The sequence below is a fragment of the Dermochelys coriacea genome, chromosome 6 (genome assembly GCF_009764565.3).
Source record: "Dermochelys coriacea isolate rDerCor1 chromosome 6, rDerCor1.pri.v4, whole genome shotgun sequence".
Classification (NCBI taxonomy): domain Eukaryota; kingdom Metazoa; phylum Chordata; order Testudines; family Dermochelyidae; genus Dermochelys; species Dermochelys coriacea.
The window spans coordinates 2,480,545-2,497,110 of NC_050073.1; the positions used below are offsets into that span (position 1 = coordinate 2,480,545).

General features: G+C 44.6%; 1 protein-coding gene across 1 annotated transcript; it reads right to left on the bottom strand.

Moving 5' to 3' along the window:
• Positions 1 to 1,213: 1,213 nt before the first annotated feature.
• On the bottom strand, positions 1,214 to 10,994 carry LOC119857004 (up-regulator of cell proliferation-like). The gene is made up of 3 exons (XM_038405223.2): positions 10,718 to 10,994; positions 8,025 to 8,096; positions 1,214 to 6,046 (listed from the first exon to the last, which is right to left on the bottom strand). The coding sequence occupies exons 1-3, from the start codon at positions 10,992 to 10,994 to the stop codon at positions 1,359 to 1,361; spliced, it is 5,037 nt and encodes a 1,678-aa protein (XP_038261151.1). The 3' UTR covers positions 1,214 to 1,358.
• Between the last annotated feature and the right edge of the window lie 5,572 nt (positions 10,995 to 16,566).

Consider the following 16,566-nt stretch of genomic DNA (forward strand, 5'->3'; position numbering starts at 1 on the left):
AAGTACTCCTTTTCTTTTTGAGTAAGAACTTGAGCATTAGTCCCAAATGCTCTAATAAATCATTTTTATTCTTTCAGATGTTCTCTTGTATTAATCAGATGATACTAGATCTACTATTGCCACAGCAAAATACAGCTGCGAGAACAGTTTTCTGGCCGTAGCCAAGGCTGAGTCATTGCCTGCATAACCCACTTGTATAGATGCAGCCTACACAGACAGAAAACGTTTTTCTATTGATGTAGAAATACCACCTCCCCAAATGACATTAGTTGCATCTACCCTGGAGTTTTGTTGGCATGATTATGTCACTAGGGGTTATGACCTGACCGGCGTAGCTATGCTGGCGTAAGTTTTAAGTGTAGACCAGGCCTAAGCAGATCAAAGGTGATGCTTAAAAATACTAATTCCAGAGCTGCATGTTTGCATATTCCTCATTTCAGTTCCATCGTAAATCACCATGATGCCTAATGTGCGTGTGTGTGTGTGCGTGTGTGTGTGTGTGTGGGGGGGGGGATCTTTCCCTGTTGACCTCCATTTAGAAGCTCTGAATTTTGTTACAGAATCTGCTGCCATATTTCGGGCCCTTCAGCGGCCTCTGTGATCACAACATCAAGCTTGCTACGAAGCTGTGGATCTACAGAACCGCACTTATGGCAATTCCGTTGTATGGTGGTGAAACATGGGCGCTGAGGGACACCGGACTGAAGTTTTCAGTTCTTATCCTCAGCTGCTCCGTATCCCGTGGCAGGACTTGATTGGCAATGAGGATATGTGGAGTTGAACCCAGCTGCCTGCATCAGCATGACTTAGGGGGGAAGGATAGCTCAGTGGTTTGAGCATTGGCCTGCTAACACCAGGGTTGTGAGTTCAATCCTTGAGGGGGCCATTTAGGGATCTGGGGCAAAAATTGGGGATTGGTCCTGCTTTGAGCAGGGGATTGGACTAGATGACCCCTGAGGTCCCTTCCAACCTGATATTCTATGAGGCTATGACTGCAGGTTCGGTGGTCTTGTTGGCATGGATGTAGTATTAGGAGGGAAGACCAACAAATTCCGAAAGTTATTTACCAGGGAATGTTGCTATAAAGCCGGTGATCTTGTGGGCACCACAACATCACCAGTGATGGACAGAAACTGAATAGCCAGCTGAACATCACCTGAAGGATGTAGCCAGAGATCAGTCCGGATGGTGCTCGGTCTGCAACTAGGCCACATCTCTTTAGGATTTCCCATAATCACGATTTTAATGAGCTAAAGAAATATGTGCATAAGAAGTGATATTTTTGCATGCAATTAACAAACAAACAAACTCTATTTTTTTGCATCTGTCCATCCCAGTTAAAAAGACTCTGAGCTGGTTTATTGTTTTACATTAAATGCTTCCTCTAGGCTTTGTAGTGCCTGCTCCTTGGTTATTTTTTTCCAAACCTGTGGCAGATTTGCTGGCTTAGCATTGTACTTCTTAGCAAACTTATAGTTGAACCTGTTAAAAATGAACTTCCAGTAGTCAGAAGTGTCGATGCTGGGATCGGGCTGGATGCGCCAGTCTGGGTAATATCGTCGATAATCTTTATAGGGATGAAATTTCTCTTCCGTTTCTGAATTTTTAAATAAAGCATTGGAAACCACATCGGAAGAACACAAAGAGTACTCAAGCATTCCTGTCCATTTGTTTTTGCACTGCCCTAATCCCTGAGGCCGATGGACTGTAGCAAAGTGTTCTGTATGATCCATGCCTCCTGCTTCACAGGGGACTTTACAGAATGGGCACTGCTGCCCGCAGCCAAACACGCAGTTGAAGATTTCATCCTGGGGCTTCACGGACAGTTTGGAGAGTTTGGATTCAAATTTCAACTCATCAAATTCAGCTAAGATTTCTTTTTCCAGCTGGGGAAGGATGGCCTGAACGTCAGCAGAAAACTGCGTAGCATTTGCCGTGTTTTTAAACCGCACCACTGCTAGACGGTCCTTGGAAATCACCAAGTCATTCTGTAATCCTCCACAAAATGTGTCTAAAAAGTCACTGACTGTGTTGGTGCTTTTGTCACTGGGAGACTCCAGAGCAGTCCTGACTTTCTTTATTATTGAGGACAGAATCTCTTTCTCCAGGCGTTGCAACTGTGCTGTCTGGCTGTAGAAATCTAGCAGGTGTCCCTCTACCCAGATTTTGACAAAACGTTCATAGTTATTAATGTATATGATATAGGTGTCAAAGTTTTCATATTTCAACAGCTTCTTCAGGACAGTGAACTGGAAAAGGCTTCGGTTTGTATATTCATCAAACTTTCCACTGCTGAGAATGTCATCGACTATTTCTAACCCAAGTCTGTTGTTCACATAGTCCACCAAGACAGGTTTAAGACACCAATAACACAAATCCCTGGCCCTTGTTTGGCAGGAATCCTTCCCCAAACAAAGATCTCTAAATGTGGAGAGATACTGAGGTTTTAGTTTCTCCAGATAAAGTTCAGGATCATTGTCTTTGATGAAGCTTACTTGCATCTTCTCTAATAAAGGAGCCACTTCTCCTAAAATGTGAAGCTTCAGGTCAACTTTAAAGCAAGCGCTCGTGTGAAGTTTCTGAACGTCTGCCTCTTGAAGCCTCTTATTGATCATCCTCAACAGATTTCTGCTGTAAATTTCATCATAGTCTGCTTTGGTATCTGCTACTTTTTTAATATAATCTTTGCACTGTTCCATTAATGATTTAACAAGTTCTTCTGTTTTATGCCAGCATTCCTGCGTGAACCATTCATTCAGGGTCTTAATCCATGGTAAATCTAAGTATTCCTTTTTCATAATGAAAGATTTTGTTCCATAATTCAATAAGTTGCTGTGTTCCTGTAGCTTTAGACTGGATGAATTCTCTTGCTTAGCCAGGTCCTCTCTCAGCAGCAGCTCAATGTCTTGATAAATTTGCTTTTCATCCAAACAGCCCAGCCGTATTTTTGACACTGTCTCACTCCACATTTCTTCAAACTCCATTTCCAGTTCCTTGTTGTCTGCTTTGTTCTCTCTCATTCTACAGTCTTCCAAAAGCAAGTCCATTTCACCTTCTATTGTTTTTATGCACGTACCCTGAATAGTGTTTTTCTTTTGCCATCCTTCGCTGGCAGTCACCAGATTGGAACAAATGACATGTGAATAACCTGAACTTTGAAGTGAATGCAGAGCTGAATTCCTAACAAAATATCCCATGTTCTTTACAGCGGAAACTGCCAGTTTTGCTGTTGCACTTTGAAACCACTCCAAAATCCTGTGTGATTCATGGCTCAGTTTCTGCTCAGTCTCACTTGTTAAGTTGGTCAGAACACAAGCATCTAATTTAGCTGGTGGTTGATTCTGGAAGAAAGTTTGTTTTTCAGTTACCCACAGATTCATCTCCTTGCGGAACGCCCATTCCCACCCTACAGACTTTGCAGATATCTTGGTGTAGGCTTCAGTTGTGAAGGGGTTTCTAAAGCTGAAGAGGAAGTCGTCATGTCTCAGAGCATTCCACAGACTCTTCACCCATTCGATAAATTGGGGAAGGTCTTTGGGAACGCTGTTAAGTGAATGTTGTCTTACAAATTCAAATAAACATTTCTTTAGCTCACACACACTGTCACTGTACCCAATGTTCACTGGTGCCATTGGAGGGTCCCCATGCCACAGGCTGGGGATGTACCAATTGTGTTTCTCTGGATCATAGTCCATAATGTCAGAAACCGTAATTTCTTTCTGTAGTTTTTCCATCTTTGCTGCAGCTATGGTCATTTCATTCAGCTGCTCCACAAGATATTTCCTGTCTCTCATGTTTTGTTCATAGGCAGCCACATCACTGATGTTCTGATGCACAAATTGGCAGGTGGGCATGTGCCCCATTTCCTCCATTCTGAGAAAGGCATGGACCACAATTTGCAGAACATCCTGCATTTCGGTGGCGTTCTCCATGGCCAGGTTAACGATGGTTATGTCACTCAGTCCAACCACTAGGGTGGCCAGCTCATTGTCATGTTGATAACTATCCTCCAGCTTGGCCAGTTCAGGGGCTTTCAGTCCTTCTGTGTCTATCACCAGGATGAAATCACAGCCCAGTTCCTCCTGAAAATTCTCTGCCACTTTAATGAGTGACATGAAGGCTCCTCGCGTACATCGGCCACTGCTCACTGCAAACTGCAGGCCGAACATGGTGTTGAGGAGGGTGGATTTCCCAGTGCTCTGCCCTCCCAGCACTGTTAGAACCAGCATTCTGGACTTTCCCCCCAGCTTGGCATGGAGCTCAGTCAGAACATCTGTCACCCACTGCAGTGGGATGTTGGAGGCATCTCCATCGATGAGCTCCATGGGAAATCCTTCCAGCATCAAGTCAGCAGCTAACCTCGGGAAATGAATAAATTTCCTTTGAATTTTTGCCATTTTGCCTATCTTCACCATTGAATGTTCAGCCTCATAGAACTGCCCCAACTCACGCAGGAAATGCTCTACTCCTAGAGAAGTGACAGAGATGGATTCATCCAGTTCTGGTAGCTTTTGTTGGTTAGATTGCAAGTTAGAATGGTTCCCCTTAGCAATGCCATCTAAATTAAATTTCATGCATTTCAGGAAGTAGCATATTTCCATTTGAGATAGTGTTCCTATTCCATTGATAAATTTAGTCAAACCGTCAGTAAGGTCACATTTATTCTGCTGTGTACGTAACTCCAACAATTTCTCTTTCAGCCTAGATTTATATTCTTCTGTGGGGACATCCCCTTGTCTTTTCAATCTGCACATTTCTCTTTCCACGTTGCTTAAGCTCTTCCACAGGTCCTCTTGCAGTTGCAGTATTTGCCTCTTGTAATTTCCAACATCTTTTATTTCTGCTGTGATTTCTTTAACGCGGTTCTTTGCTCTCTGACACTTCTCACAGTCCTCATCTAGCTGGATTCCCAGTTCACGTGCGGTCACAGCCATGCCTTCCATATTCATGTACTTGTGATGATTGTTCATTATACTTCCTATAGCAGAGTACAACTTTTCCATGAATTCCTCTTTCTTGGTCCCAATTTCTTTCTCTAGGACATGTTGTTTACTCAGTTTCAGCACTGGTGCTAATTTATTAAGGAATTCCTGAGTTTCACTCCGTTTGCCAGACTCGTAATTGAGGATGAAGTTGTATTTAGTGGCTGATCCCTGCAGAGATGATAACAGTGTGTATTGTCTCTCATTGATGCTTTCAGTAACTATGAACACTGCTGAGGAGATCTCTGTTAAAAAGCTAAACTGCAGCCAGTGGGACTCAATGTCTCCACGCAGATTTGTAACTGCGAGGGGCTCTGGGAAAAGATCTGAATCCTCATTTCCAGCAGGGAAATACCAGGAAATCTCAACCAGTCCATCTGCGATTTCCCGAGGGACATTCCCAGGCTCCATGTCTCGATGGATAAAGAAATTGTGGTGCTGCTGGGAGGGGCTGAGAATCTCATTGAGGAGTTTGGACTTGGAGAAGATGCAGCTCCCCATCCGCACAAAGGAAACGGTTGGCATTTTGGTGAGCACCAGGCTCTCCTCTCTGAACCCTCTGCTCTCTGCCAGGGAGTGCGGCCTCCACTTTCTCACAATGGCCCTCATGGCCCACAGCAGTAGGGTGCACTTGGGGGTGTTGAGGGCAGGTAACAGCAGAGGGAGGGCAAACTGGCACATGGACATTTTTAACAGGATCTCCTGTTGTAGGAAACTGTCTGAACAAAGCAGCACGGCACAGAGAACATCGAGGGGGTGCAGAGAAGCTCTAGCGTCTATGTTGCTATGATGGAGAACATTGCCACCATCGCCTTGTCCCCCGTTCTCCTCACCGCTGGCTTGGTCACCAGGTGCTCCCTGCCCGAGGCTCGTGTTTCTGGCTGTCCCATTCAAAGCTAAGACCTTCCTCATAAAATGCCATGGTAAATCCTCTAATGCCCGAGGAGTCCAGTTCTGTAGACTTTCTGGGCTGATTTCCTGGAGATCTCTCAACCCCAGCTTTGTGCTTCTATGCTGCTCCATTTTCAGCGTGGACAGGAGGTCCTGGAGTGCTCTCCTTCTCTCTGCAGAAAGAGGTTAAAGCATGAGCAAGTTTCAGAATCCATCTGGTATTAAATATACCTGTTTTGAATGTGTTTATTCAGACATGTATCAGTCAAGAGGTGGGAATTATCTGTTTGCAACCCCTGTTAATGCAGTCTGGCTCTTTTTCCTGCACTAGGACCTGGAATACATATGGAAGTTTGAGTCTGCTATAGTCTCCCGGCTGTGGAAACTGGGTTCTTTTGCATAGCCAATAGAGAGTCATACTTTTAAATCAAAGGTCCCAGCTTAAAGCTCTGCTAACAATGACCCAACCTTGGGTGGTGTTCTGAGTGCACTTTCTGTCTTTATTTTAAATCTCCCCTTTCTTTATTTTTCTTGGGAAGGGGGGCTCAGAGTAAAAAGATGCATTTTCTTGTCTGTGTTTCTTAGGCTATGTCTGCATTACCGGCTAAATTGATACAGCAGTGTTGATTTAGCGGGTCTAGTGAAGACACAGTAAGTCAATGGCAGAACTCTGTCCTGTCAACATCTGTACTCCAGCTCCCCGAAGGGCAGAAACTATGTCAACGAGACAGCATCTCCCGTCGACATAGTCTGGGATAGAAACCACTGTAAATCAACCTAAGTTACATCAACTTCAGTTACGTAACATACGTAATTGAAGTAGCGTAACTTAGATCAACTTTCAGCATTCATGTAGACCAGCCCTTAGCATGTGAACGTAAGTTCCCCCTTACATGAACACTCTAAGAAACTGGCAATTGACATACCAAAGCCTTCCTTTTCACAATTTCATTCTATTCAAATTATTGACAGAAATACTGTTTATCTAGTGCTTCAAAAGGCATTACACTGACTCTTACTGTTACACGTTTCCATTAAAATAAGAAACATTCAAATGTATTTGGTCTCCATGCTAGAAAATGGTTCCTCAACAATTAAACCACATTGCAGCAGCCGATATGCTCAAAACATAGTTTAAAAACCGAAAAAAACCTAATTTCTGCTTTCGCTACAGTTTACTTCCCAAAATGCGCTTACCACAGACAGCCACCACTGCTGCTATCCCAAAACAAAACACACTGAGTTCCCCTTCTAGGCCTAGACCTTTTCCATTCATGTGCACACAGAACTGGATGGAGAAAGGGAAGCCAGCTGCCTTAATCTGACATGCTCTATTTTACTTCACATTCATGACACCTTATGCAAAGCACTTGGATATGATCATACAGTAAAAGCGAATGTGATGAGGGTCACATCTTCAATTAAGGAGTGATGCGTATTCATACCTTGAATAAGGGTAGAGAAATTTGGGATGCTGTCTCTCAAACTACCCACATCTGGGGTCTCATGCCCCCTTTTTTGCTTCCTTTTTACCAGTAGAGAGTGCTCTTTGGGATGAACTGGGGGGAAATTTTTGTCATGAAAGCAAAACAAAAAAAAAAAGTCTGAATTCAAACCAGTTGGGTCTTGCCCTAACTTTTTCTGGCCCTGAGTTGCTTCCAATGAAACATGCAGATTTCACATGGGGGACTAAGTCACCTAGCTTTTACTTTAGGTTCCTACAACCAAACTTTTAGCACCACTGGCATTCACAGAACCTCTGCTCAGCTGCTGCCTTCTGCTGTAAGTGCCTAAAATCCCCAAGGTGCCCAAGTTTCCACCAGTAAAGTCCCTGAGGCAGCTAAGTTTCGGCAGCTGGGCCTGCGCGCAGACATCTACATCTTGACGCTGCCCGGCAGCTTTGTGCTTGACTCACAGACGCAGCATTCCCCTGCCTAGCTCGCCCAGTCTGGTCAATATGCTAAAGCATATCTACTGGATCAAACCTCTTGTTATATCTAATATCCTAGTGGTTAGCTCACCCTCTTAAGATATAAAATATCTGAGTTCAATCCCCGCTCTGCCACATGCCTTATTGGCTAAAATAGTTGGGAATCAACTAATACTGAAAGTCATTCCATAAATGTATTTAACTACAGAGGAATTACCTACCTTTAAGAAGAGTTTTCTCCTCCAACTCTGGACCTTGCTGAGTGTCTGATTCCTGCTTGGAATTTAAAGCATCTAGCAAAAAAAAAAAAAAATCAGAGAGACAAACACATATTAGTACTATGTTTATATAATTTCTGTGCATTTTCTCTACCGACCTATGTGTATCTGTGCATTTTCCCCCACCTTTGGTTTTATTAGGAAAAATCTGAGCATGATGAGGAACTGTTTTAAATTCCATGAAAATAATCTGACACAAACAGGTCACAATAGGGAGGTGGAAACTGCTGGTAGAAGACCACACCATTAACTTTTGGTAAGCCAAAGTTGGAAACAAGCCACACGATGACTCAATTGAAATGGAAACTATTTTTTTTAAAAAGCATTGATTAAAAGTGCAGTAAGTTTCAGATAATAGGCAAGAAAAGCAAAATGAAAATAAGAAAAATATGCATGTTACATTAGAAGGTCAGGAAAGTTGTTTCCATTTTACAGATGGGGAAACTGAGGCACAGAGCTGGGACGTGATGGCAGAGCTGGGAGTAGAACCCAGACAGTCGTGATCCCATGTCTAGGTCTCTTTCTGGTTCCTCCCACAATGAAAAAGTGCTCAAGTGCACAGAGAATCACCTGTGATTGATTAGTTTAAATGAACCCTTTTAGGCCCACCTCCTTGCCCTGTAAATTCAGCAGCACAAAATGATTCCATCTGAAGTTTCTCACACATGGACTTAATTCTGAGGAGATAAGTCTAGAGGAAACCAGAGAAAATGTTCATAAAATATTCCCTAGGAAAATTCTGCTGTTTTTTTCTTTTTGAAGTCATGAGCCAGATCCTCACAGCTGGCTGCTTGGCTGGACCTCTAGATATAAGAAGCCAAAGGTCATGTAATTTCACCTTTACCCTACCATATTCCAGTGGCCACTTCAGTCCCTGGTGTAAATTAGAGGAGCCTTTAGTCTGCTCTAACTTGTGCCAATTTATAGCTGTCCCTAAGGGTCCTTTATGGTGGGATTAGAATTCAGTAAAACGGATATGTCCCTGGCTTTACACCCTTTAGATGCTATTGCTTGTCTAATGTTTTCATCTGAGCTTAATTTCATTGTTTCTCTGATGTAAATAGAACTTTGGTTGTGTCTATAGAAGAAGCACCAATATATTTTGACAGATCTAGAGTAAGTGGGAGTCTGGATTTGCCACCTGGTTCACAAAAATCCAGTTTTGTGTTGGTGCCGCTCCAGAGATTTCAGTCGTGAATCAAACCCAAGGTCTCTACATTCCCTTCAGTGTCCAGAAGACTTAAGGAAACATCATCTAAAGCAGGGGTGGGCAAACTACAGCCCAGGGGCCGCATCCGGTCCTTCATACGTTTTAATCCGGACCTTGAGCTCCTGCCAGGGAGCAGGGTTGGGGGCTTGCCCAGCACGTGCCAGGGCTCTGTGTGGATCCCAGAAGCAGCAGCATGTCCCCCCTCTGGCTCCTTTGTTCAGGGGCAGCCAAGGGGCTCTGCACGCTGCCCCGCCCCAAGCGCCACCCCCACAGCTCCTATCGGCCACGAACCATGGCCAACAAGAGCTGCAGGGGCAGCACCTGTGGACGAGGCAGGGTGCAGAGTCACCTGGCCACGCCTCCATGTAGGAGCCGGAGAGGAGAAATGTCGCTGCTTCTGGGAACTCCTTGAGGTAAGCACCGCCCGGAGCCTGCACCCCTGCCACCCTTCTGTGCCCCAACCCCCTGCCCCAGCCTTGATCCCCCCCCCGCACTCCAACCCCCAATTTCATGAGCATTCATGGCCCGCCATACAATTTCCATACCCAGATGTGGCCCTCGGGCCAAAAGGTTTACCCGTCCCTAATCTAAAGTGCTGTTCTCTGCTTGAGAGATGAAAAAGAGAGAGAGAGAGAGGACCTGGGTGTGCTGAATGCATCAGGATTGCCTTGTTAATCAGAGAATATCAGGCCTCGGGAACCGTGGCTGCACTACAGTTCCCACTATAGCAAGCACTAGTTGGAAATTAAACTTCTGTTGGTTAGATAATCACCCAAGCACCCGGGGAAGTCTGGATGAGCTCCTGCACTGAGAACCAGTGAAAGGAAAGAGCTGCAGCCACGGGTCCTGACTCCATGGATGCGCCACGGCTCAAGCACCCATGGGGGGGGGAAATTGTGGGTGCTTAGTACCCATCAGCCACAGCTGTTCAGCCGCGCCACCGATCAGCTGTTTGATGGGGCTGCCGCTCAGCTGTTTGGTGGCTGGGGGAAACACTTGGGGGAGGGCAGAGAGCAGCAAGTGGCGGGCAGGTGGGGGCCTCATGGGAGGGGTTGGAGCGGGGCCAGGAGAAGGCAGAGTGAGGAAAGGGTCTCAGGGGAAGGGGTGGAGTGTAGTCAGAGCCTCGTGGTGGATCAGGGGTGCAGCACCCCCAGGGAAAACTAAAAGTCAGTGCCTTTGGCTGTAACAAAAATCAGGAGAGTGTTTGAGGCATAAAGAGGTCAGAGGGGATATTTCTCCCGCTTGAAGAGCTTTGCACAGACTTGTTGAGGGGAAACCATTAGAAAGAAAAGAAACTGCAGCTCAGATGTGGCCCGGCAAGAAGCTCTCCGTTCTGGAGCCAGTGGGGAGTAAGAAAGGAAAGTAAATCCAGAAGTGAAGAAATATTCAGGGATGGGGGCTGATTTTTCCTGGGGTTGCCACTTACCATTTCCTGTTGCCTTGGCGAGTTGCTCTGCTAAATCCCTCTCATTTATTGATTTCAGTGCCTCCACGGTCACCTCCACCGCGTAATCTCCTTCGTAGCAACTGATCAGCTTGTCAGCAAGGTCGATGACATCCACTTTCTTCAGTGTCCCACGGCCTATATGTTCATATCCCTCCTTCAGTGGCATTTCGTGCAGTTTGAACTTGAATTTCTTCAGTTCATCTTCCTCCAGTTCTTCCAGGGTCTTCAGCAAATGATCTCTCAGGGTCTTCGCCATGCTGCCTCCTCAGAGAAGAGCTGTGCACACTACCAGGCCGCGGCAGAGAGAGTCAGGAAACAGCTGCACAGCTGCAAAGGGCAAGTTTCTTCCTGAGGCTCCAAAGAGCTGAGAGTTTGTTTGTTTAGAGACAAAAAAAAAAAAAAGCTGAGTGCAAAATCGAAACTAGAGCTGTACGAAACTAGGCTCGCAGCAATCCCGCTCCTATCTCTCCTCCAGCTCCCCCCCCCCGACAACCAGCGCTGTGTGTTTGATTAATATCCCCTATGTGGATTCCAAAACATGCGCCTGATCCCTTGTCTCCAATTCTGCTGGCAACATCTTGCACCAGCATAATAACTGCTTTCCTATTATTACACACTCCCTGTTTCCTCTTGCTCTCTATTGTAGATAAAGACACTGATGATTCAAAACCAGCTTTGCCTCTGTCATATCCAAGTTTTTCACCATTGATTTTAGTGACATTATTCCTGATTGATGTCAGTGCGATGGAGAGGAGAATCAGGCTCAAGGAAAGTTTGGAAGCTGTTGAATTTTTTAGATCAATGCTCTGGACCAAAAATCTAACAGAAAGGAATGGAAATGTGAAACAAAGGAGAGGATTGAGTCTAAGTCCAGGTTTTGAAGCTTAGCCAAGATGTGAGGCTGTTCGTCTCAGTACAGTTTGATAAGAAGCAGGGTCTGTGACTGCTTCCTGTTCAGAACCTGCAGAAGGAAGATGTTGGGAAATCAACAGGGGATGGTCACCAGTCCAGGTGTGCAGGGCCGTTAAGTGGGTCCTACCGTCAAGGTGGGCAAGGTGCAGGAAAATAGGTAAAGTCAATGATCCGGGCTTCCCTCGCTATGCTGGGGTGATTAATGGGGTGCCTATCTCCCTTCTGTTCCCCCATAGACCCAGCCTTGTCTGTGAGTGCACACACCAAAAGAACTAGTTAGTGATTGTTATGCAGGCCTAAGTGGATCACTGTGGACAATTTACCGACGTGAACATTAGCTGGTCAGGAAAAATCCCATGATGCTCTGCTTTTTAGACACAGAGGACATTTTGACAGGGTGAAAGCCTCTCTGAATAATTCATAAATTCCAAGGCCAGAAAGGACCATTGTGATCATCTAGTCTGATCCCTTCTGTAACACAGGCCAGAGACCTGCCCTAAAATAATTCCTAGAGCAGATCTTCTAGAAAAACATCCAACCTTTAAAAATAGCCAGTGATGGAGAATCCACCATGACACTTGGATCAGTTGTTGATGATTAATTACTCTCACCTTTTATAAAATTTGTGCCTTATTTCCAGTCTGAATTTGTTTAGCTTCCAGCCATTGCATATATACTGCAAATATGTTCTTAAAGTCTGCACCTGTGTGTTGGTCTCCAGCAAAGGTGAAAACCAGAGTTTCTGTCACACAAGAGATATTTATCCATCTGTCTGCTGACATATTGTTACATTGCACTCCATATTCTTTATGGAAATATGCTTATGAATATGACATAACTGGAATACGCTTTATGCAAAATGAGTCATGTAAGATATCCTTGGAAAAGTTATCATCTACTGAATGTGTTCATCCTATTTGCATGCATATATCATTCTTATGTCTGAAGTTCGAAATATGAAGTGTAAATCATGTTACTAATGTAGTTATGCCAAGTGAGGGCCATTAATGATACTTCAGGAACCACTGATTTTAGTGACATTATTCCTGATTGATGTCAGTGCGATGGAGAGGAGAATCAGGCTCAAGGAAAGTTTGGAAGCTGTTGAATTTTTTAGATCAATGCTCTGGACCAAAAATCTAACAGAAAGGAATGGAAATGTGAAACAAAGGAGAGGATTGAGTCTAAGTCCAGGTTTTGAAGCTTAGCCAAGATGTGAGGCTGTTCGTCTCAGTACAGTTTGATAAGAAGCAGGGTCTGTGACTGCTTCCTGTTCAGAACCTGCAGAAGGAAGATGTTGGGAAATCAACAGGGGATGGTCCTACATGCCTCTAGCTTTCATCCAGATCATACCACTCGATCCATTGTGTACAGCCAAGCTTTACGATATAACCACATTTGCTCCAACCCCTCAGACAGAGACAAACACCTACAAGATCTCTATCATGCATTCCTACAACTACAATACCCACCTGCTGAAGTGAAGAAACAGATTGACAGAGCCAGAAGAGTACCCAGAAGTCACCTACTACAGGACAGGCCCAGCAAAGAAAATAACAGAACGCCACTAGCCATCACCTTCAGCCCCCAACTAAAACCTCTCCAACGCATCATCAAGGATCTATCCTAACAACCTATCCTGAAGGACGACCCATCACTCTCACAGATCTTGGGAGACAGGCCCGTCCTTGCTTACAGACAGCCCCCCAACCTGAAGCAAATACTCACCAGCAACCACACACCACACAACAGAACCACTAACCCAGGAACCTATCCTTGCAACAAAGCCCGTTGCCAACTCTGTCCACATATCTATTCAGGGGATACCATCATAGGCCCTAATCACGTCAGCCACACTATCAGAGGCTCGTTCACTTGCGCATCTACCAATGTGATATATGCCATCATGTGCCAGCAATGCCCCTCTGCCATGTACATTGGCCAAACTGGACAGTCTCTACGTAAAAGAATGAATGGACACAAATCAGATGTCAAGAATTTTAACATTCAAAAACCAGTTGGAGAACACTTCAATCTCTCTGGTCACTCGATCACAGACCTAAGAGTGGCTATCCTTCAACAAAAAAGCTTCAAAAACAGACTCCAACGAGAGACTGCTGAATTGGAATTAATTTGCAACCTGGATACAATTAACTTAGGCTTGAATAGAGACTGGGAATGGATGAGTCATTACACAAAGTAAAACTATTTCCCCATGGTATTTCTCCCCCACCATCCCACCCCCCACTGTTCCTCTGATATTCTTGTTAACTGCTGGAATTAGCCTACCTTGCTTGTCACCATGAAAGGTTTTCCTCCTTTCCCCCCCCTGCTGCTGGTGATGGCTTATCTTAAGTGATCACTCTCCTTACAGTGTGTATGATAAACCCATTGTTTCATGTTCTCTGTGTGTGTGTATATAAATCTCCCCTCTGTTTTTTCCACCAAATGCATCCGATGAAGTGAGCTGTAGCTCACGAAAGCTTATGCTCTAATAAATTTGTTAGTCTCTAAGGTGCCACAAGTACTCCTCTTCTTTTTTCAGGAACTTGATGACTCTTAAGCAAGAAACAATTGGCTGCGAATGGATTTGTTTCCCTGTAAGTCTGTGGGACGCCTGTGAGAAGGAGGGGGCAATGGAGGTCCCTGTGAAGATGTGTCTGTGTCACCTGATGCTGGAATCCATCTTGGATTTTATTTTTTTCCATGAGGCATGGAAAAATTTTGAACAAGAGAACAAAGGATTCCTGCCTTCTGCAAAAGCTATATAAGGGTGGGAAGCCTAACAGCAGAGGCCAGTCGTGAGGATACCCTCTGCTTACCACCCAAGATGTTTGCTGGAACTAACAGACTGAACAGGGGGAAGGATTGGGCCTGGACTAGAAATGAGTATAGTCTGTGAAAGAAGCTTATTGGAACATCTTTGAGGATGAGATGTTACATGTAATCAATTCCTTAATGTATTAAGCTAACTTTGCGTGTTTGTTTTATTTTGCTTAGAAACTTACTTTGTTCTGTTACCTCTTCTGATCACTTAAATCCTATCTTTTATACTTAATAAAATCACTTTTGTTTATTAATAAACCCAGTGTAAGTAATTGTTACCTGGGGGGGCAAAAAGTCTGTGTATATCTCTCTTTATTTCGAGAAAGAGGATGAATAACATAAACTTATACTGTATAAAACTTTATACAGTGTAAGCTGAATGTATCTGGGGTTCAGGCTCCCAGAAAGGCTCTGTACTGGAGTGCTGAGGGAAGTCCCATTAACTGAGTCTGCCCAGAGCTGATCTGATCTCAGTGTCTTTATTCTGCAGAGGGGTGTGGCCCCACCTCTGCATCTGTGCTGGAGGAGGCCTGGAGGGTCTAGCTCAGCAAGACAAAGTTAAGGGGTGCCCATTTTGGCAGAAGGGCTAGACTCAGTGATATTTCAGCCCATCAAGTGACAGTCCCAAGGGGGTTCTGATGAGAGAACCTGTCACACATGTAAATTGAATATTGTCTCATTCACAGCGGGTCCCTTATTACCAGTCTGAACTGAATGAAAATGAAGGATTGTGAGGAGATCAAAGATGAGAATTCTAACAGGAAAAGACAAGGAGCGGGGAAGGAAAAACCCTATCTGGAAAAATACTTCAAAGGTTTGTTCCACTATATCTGGGAGACAAAGACGACAAGCTGACACCCTTCATGGAGAGAGAAAATGGACAGTACTTTTGCTTGATTGAAAACACTGAGGAGATCTTTGGGTGAGAGAAACTTCTGTAGACAGGAGAGTAACTTACTAGTTAAGTTTAGTCTCTAGATAGTGTGTTGTGATTTTGTTGTATATGTACCATTTATTTCCAACATTCTTACTCACTATTACTTGAATTTCTCTATCTTTGATAACAGTCATTCCTGTTGTCACTATAAACAGATCTCAGTGCTGTGTTATTAAGCAAAGTGCTGGTCCTTCCCAGTTCTTGCTTCCACCTCCTTATGGAGTTGGCCACCAGCATTGGGTGTGCTTCCTAGATACACAAAGTCATTAATCATGCTGTATTCTTTACTGTCAATCACATGCATGCCATCATGGTTGACTCCTCTTTCGACTATCATGACTTTCATTTTCTTTTGGCTGGCTCTATGTTGGCATCCTCACATCTGACATTGACAAGCGCCTTTTTCATGGCATCTTCATCTGGGTTCCTCAGAGCAATGTCATCTGAGCGATACGCGTTTGGGCAGGCTGGGTTGAGGCTGCACGGGAAGGGGAAGAAGCTGAGGGTGAGCTTTCAGAATGAGAGAGGGGACCAGAGCTTGGGGCAGAGCTAGGCCTTCACTGGGGTTGGTGCTCACTTTTATTACAGGAACTTATCATGTCTGCACCAGAGTGAGCACAGTGGTCTGACTGAGACTCCAGCAGGGGAGGAGGTTGTGAAGTTGTGATGTGAAGCTTGTTTAGGTTGTGTGTGTTGGGGGGGAAGGGGACTGCATTCTGTACGTTTCTTACTGTTTGGTGAAAATTTTGCTGGTGAGATGGAGAAATCTGGGTAATGGCCCCCACACAGCAGGGGTTCTCTGCTCGGTTTGTTTCTCGGGTTGCCCAGTACAGATATAGGGATTGTTCTACTGTTAGCATAGTGTCTAGTCCAGCGGTTTGACTCTCCCTCTTAGGAGCGTGGGTGCATGCTGTTGTATTAATTTAGATGGAATATATGGGCTAAAGGTGTCAGCATAACCCTGCCAATTGTGCGACATTTTTCTTGCTTGTTTACCAGGGGCTCCACACTGTCAGGGACTCCATTCAGCACAAGAGACCTCTAGTAGCTGAATAATGTACTGCAAGTAAACATTTCTTTACAGATACTAAAGTGTAACCTGATTAACTGAGGGGAACAGGATTGTTATTCAGATTTTTTAAAACTTTGTTTT